At 48.2% G+C, this 5,045-nt stretch overlaps 1 protein-coding gene across 1 annotated transcript in view; it reads right to left on the reverse strand.

Annotated features, from left to right (window-relative positions):
• The window catches only part of LOC107107619 (collagen alpha-1(VIII) chain-like), a 28,442-nt gene that overhangs the window by 23,102 nt on the left and 295 nt on the right, over nucleotides 1-5,045 (reverse strand). Inside the window, exon 2 of the mRNA XM_015407927.1 lies at nucleotides 861-905. Within this exon, the coding sequence (XP_015263413.1) occupies nucleotides 861-905 (45 nt within the window). The remainder of the gene's footprint in view (nucleotides 1-860; nucleotides 906-5,045) is intronic.

Consider the following 5,045-nt stretch of genomic DNA (forward strand, 5'->3'; position numbering starts at 1 on the left):
GCTCTGCACCTTACCTGGCTGCTTCTTGCTCTGATTGAGGGCTGCTGGGAGCAGGGGGTGGGGTTTGTTGCATGTGCCCGCCCCCTGGCCTCTTTACTGCTGGAGCTCCGCTCCTGTGCACTCCTGCAGGAAATGACCCCTGCACCTAACCATGGTTAAGCTAGCTTTCTAAATGCAGTCCCTCTCAGCCTGTACCACATGGTGATCACACTGGTGATTGACCTATAAGGTTGTTGTATGGATTACTGAGGTAAGGTATGCTTCACACACCTTAACACTAGAAAGTGTCACAAAGGTAATAAATATTCTTATTAGATCCTGTCAATTTTTCCACTGGTGAAAGAGAGAGGGAGGCACAGTGAGCCCCATGGGCACAATCCAAAGGAAGAAGAAGAAGAAGAAGAAGAAGAAGAAGAAGAAGAAGAGATTGGATTTATACCCCGCCCTTCACTTGGAGTCTCAGAGCGGCTTCCCTCTCAGCCTGTACCACATGGTGATCACACTGGTGATTGACTTATAAGGTTGTTGTATGGATTACTGAGGTAAGGTATGCTTCACACACCTTAACACTAGAAAGTGCCACAAAGGTAATAAATATTCTTATTAGATCCTGTCAAATTTTCCACTGGTGAAAGAGGGAGGGAGGCACAGTGAGCCCCGTGGGCACAATCCAAAGGAGGCTTGGGCTGTAGTGAAGAGCGGAATTGGGTGAAATCGAACAGAAAAGCTGGTAGGACCCAGCCCCATATTTAAAATACGAATGTTGAGAAACAAATAGAGGAATAGATTGGTTGTCGTTCGGCGGATGTGGCAAGCCCAATTCCATCACGGCTATTAGAAAAAACTCCCTCCTTCGTTACCTTCGGCCCCCTCGGTCCTCGCAGACCAGGCTCGCCAGTGGGACCCTGAAACAAAAGATTTGAAATCAATAATCTGAGATGGCTGTGTAAGGACCGGACCTATGACCCAGTTGTTCCCACGCAAACAACAACAATATTCACCCCAAAAGTCTAAAGTAGCCTCAAGCATCTGTGAAAAGCGGTCTGTGAGAAAATCTCCTCGGTGCGGCTTCCTCAGACAGAGAATCATTTTGAATAAGGGCCAAACTAGACGTTAGGCAGCAGACCCATGTGTCACATTTGGCATTTATCATTTTGTGAAAGAGCACAAACAAATGTTTCCAGCTAGGAATGTCCCCAGTAGAACGGACCTTATCCCCCGGATCAAAGAAATGGCTTAAGGATCCATTTGTCTGGCTGGGACTTGCCCAGTTCCAGCGTTGGCTGACAGATTCTGACAGACATTGGGTTGGGCCCCAGGGCTGCCAGCTATTAAACTTATTTCTCTAGCTGTCCCTTTAATATCAATTTGATCCGCAGCTAACACCTGGCAATGCTATTTCCTTCCATGGCAGGGGTCCCCAACCTTTTTGAGCCTGTGGGCACCTCCGAAATTCTGATATGGGGTAGTAGGCACAGCCACAAAATGGCTTCCTCAAAATGGCTGCCATGAGAGGAAGCCAGGCAGAAAATGGCTCCTGCAGCTTGCCTTCAGTCACCCAGTGAAGAGGCTTCTGTTGTGGTAGAAGCTGCTGCTTTTCAAAAATCTGCACAGCCAATCAAATTTCCAATGGCCAATCAGAAGCCTTGCTGGGCAAAAGCCCCACCTGGCCCTGCCCACTTTCAGAAAAACACCCGGTGGGCATCAGAAAAGGTGTCAGTGGGCGCTGCAGCACCCATAGGTACCACGTTGGGGACCCCTGCTCCACGCCATGGAAAGCTTCAATTGCCCATTGCCAGACATCAAACCTCTATGAAAGGGACAGAACATTCCCCCCCCCAGCTCGTTGACAAGTCTAGATCCCACAGGTCCATTTCACGCGTAGTGGCGTATCCCCCACTGCATGGAGCCTTCCCTTGATGCAAGACACTGGAACCCCGCAAGGATTGTGGCCCCACAGCTGGACCTCCTGATGGCCCCTGGTATTTTTGGCCACTGTGTGACACAGAGTGTTAGACTGGATGGGACATTGGCCTGATCCAACATTGGCTTCTCTTATGCAGGGCTTTTTTTGTAGAAAAAGCCCAGCAGGAACTCATTAGCATAATAGGTCACACCCAACAGCAGAAACTCATTAGGATTGGCTACATTAGGGGTGTGTGGCCTAACATGCAAAGGAGTTCCTGCTACAAAAAAAGCCCTGGGTTTTGACAACAAGGTAAACAGAATAAGAAGCAAAAGGTGGGTGTGGCTGGATGACCACACTTCTGGTAACATGGGGGTGTGGCCTAATATGCTAATATGCTGTGCTGTCTAGGGTGTGGCCTAATATGCTAATAGGTGTTTGCTGTTGGGTGTGGCCTAATGCTAATGAGTTCCTGCTCTGCTGGGTGTGGCCAACTCAGGAGCCAGCCGGAACTCCGTTCCTGTGCGTTCCTGCCCAAAAATAGCCCTGCTATTTCATGTTCTTATGAAAAGGCTGTCTCAAGGAGATGTGTATGGAGCTCATGGGGGGGGGACACAATACAAGAGTTCTGTCTGTACCACATATATTAACAAATCCCCAGTACGTAGAAGTCCTCAGAACCAATACTCCCTCTAAGCTGTGGAGTCTTGTGAGCAAACATTCTACTTTGTGAGCTCAATGAATGATGTTTATTTGTGGTCAAAGATCACTTATCGAAATAATACATGTTCGTTAAATACAAGCAAATTAGCTTTCAGGTCTAAAAATAAACATATAACCTTAAAATCATTATAATGTTAAAAGGGGAAAAGTTTAACAGTCCATTACATCAAAATAATTAAAAGATGTTTAAAACTAAACAGCTTATGAGTCATGCAAGAGGTAAGTGAGGATTCTACTTGATCTGCTTCTTATTGTGAGATTTTACCAGTTGCTAACAGAATTTTGCTATTTGTCTGGAGATCTGCTGATTTTCCTCTATCAAAAGCCTCTCTAATTGCCAGCAGAATTTTGCCTCTCTAGATCAGCACTATCTGCATCAAGTGCTGGTCTATCCAAGAGGGAGGCAACTGGTAAAATTTATAGGGAAGCTTATCCCTATAAACCTGACGAAAAGGACAGTGAAAGAACATGTGGAACATCGATTCCACTTCTCCCACAGAGCATGGGCAGCACCCGTCTTCATATGGTATCTTTCTATATTTTCCTTCTAAAACCTTAGAGGGAATAGCCACACAACGAGCCAGGGTAAGAGCTCGTCTGTAGGGTGGCACCTCCAGATAAGTCAGGTATTTAGCCATTTTCATTACATATCTGGAGTCATTATGGACCAGAAAGGAAGGCACTTTGTGAGCTGCTGGCATTAATGATGTGAGCGAGCAATTTGATGAGCTGCTGGCATAAATTAGTTTGATCTGGAGCGATCCTTCCTGAGCTAAGACAAACGTGTGTGAGCTGGAGGCTAAAAAAACTGTGAGCTAGCTCACACTAACTCAGCTTAGAGGGAACACTGCTCAGAGCCCAAACGGGGCAGGGTAGATGGACCTCCCCCAGATATTGGGGGGATCCCCCTGCTCAGCCAGTTGCAGCTGTGGAATAGTCTTAAGTTCCAGAAGAAGGGCACAGACCCTAACCCAGACGGGGACCTGGGAGTTTATTACATTGACAAGCTTCACTAGCTTCCCTCTGCTCATAGAGCGAGCCACAAACTACTGCCCCAACTAATGCCCCCCCCCTGCCCTGGAGCAGGGAAGAAGAATCGGTCTCTTCTCTTTTGACGTTTTGTCAGAGAGGCCAAATTCCCACAACCTCCTTTCTCCTTCTGAAGGCCAAGAGCGACCCTCTCTTCTGTGCCGAAACCACCACGGGAGAGGGGAGAGCTGGGATCTGAGAGACAGCCTGCCCTTTTGCAGAGCAGAATGCAAAACCTGGGCTAACAGTGGATGATTTCGCACTAGAGCTGCCTCGATGTTGCGCCGCCGTTTGCCCCGATACTATTGGTCAATTTCACACCCGAAGCCGCGGGACTGCATTTTGACTCGTGGCTTTGCCCGATTTCCCCTGCAGTTTCGTGATCCTGTTTTTTGAGGTCCATCAGTGGCTATTAGCCACAAGGTATAGCTAGGGGCTCTGGGGCAAGTGATGCTCTGTCTTCTTGGTGCTTGGGGGGGGGTCAACAGTGGGAGGGCTTCTAATGTCCTGGCCCCACTGCTGGACCTCCTGATGGCACTGGTATTTCTGGCCACTGTGTGACACAGAGTGTTGGACTGGATGGGCCTTTGGCCTGATCCAACATTGGCGTCTCTGATGTTCTGATGTTCAGCTCTAGTGCGAAATCAGCCAGTGTCTCACTGGGGAGATGCTGCTCTGAGGGAGTGTTTGGCAGGGCATCAGGTTTTGATTGACATCTTCCTCCAAATATACAATCTTCTTCTCAGCACTCCCTGTTTAAAATAGTGGGCTGGTTTGCTTGAATGGGCATGCATGAGGGGTGAAACCCCCCCCACACACACACACTATGATGACTGTATGAGTGTTGGGAGAATGAGGTCACAGCCAATTCTGGTTCAGAACATGCCCTGAATCATTTCCTCTAACCCCACCCTGCCCGGCAGAGTTCCAAGACTGCAGGGCACTTTGTGGGTGGAGCCCAGAGAAGATAGACTGTGGCTGCGGCTACACAATCAAACGTCTAGACCGCAGAAGAATCAAACACTTCAGGGTAATAAAAACCAGCAAAAGCAAGCGCGCTACCTTCTTGACTCAGAATTCTTAGTTGGAACGGCTAGTGAGAGGAGCCAAACCTTTCTAGACATTACTTATAACCAGGGGTCATTTCGTAGAAAAAGAGGTGCAGGAGCTCATTAGCATAACTCATTAGCATAACTTATTTGCATATGCCACACCCCCTGACATCACCGGAAGTGTGTCAGAAGGCAACACCCACCGCTCAGGCTCCACTGGACTGTTCTGGATTGCTAGCTATTGGGGGGGGGGACGTGCAGATCTGTCCTTGCAGAGGAGGGAGAGCTGGTACCTGAATAAAACCTGGTCTTAAAGTGCCACTGGACTGTTTTGG

The sequence above is a fragment of the Gekko japonicus genome, unplaced genomic scaffold (assembly GCF_001447785.1).
Source record: "Gekko japonicus isolate JY-2015 unplaced genomic scaffold, Gekko_japonicus_V1.1 scaffold5077, whole genome shotgun sequence".
Classification (NCBI taxonomy): Eukaryota; Metazoa; Chordata; class Lepidosauria; order Squamata; family Gekkonidae; genus Gekko; species Gekko japonicus.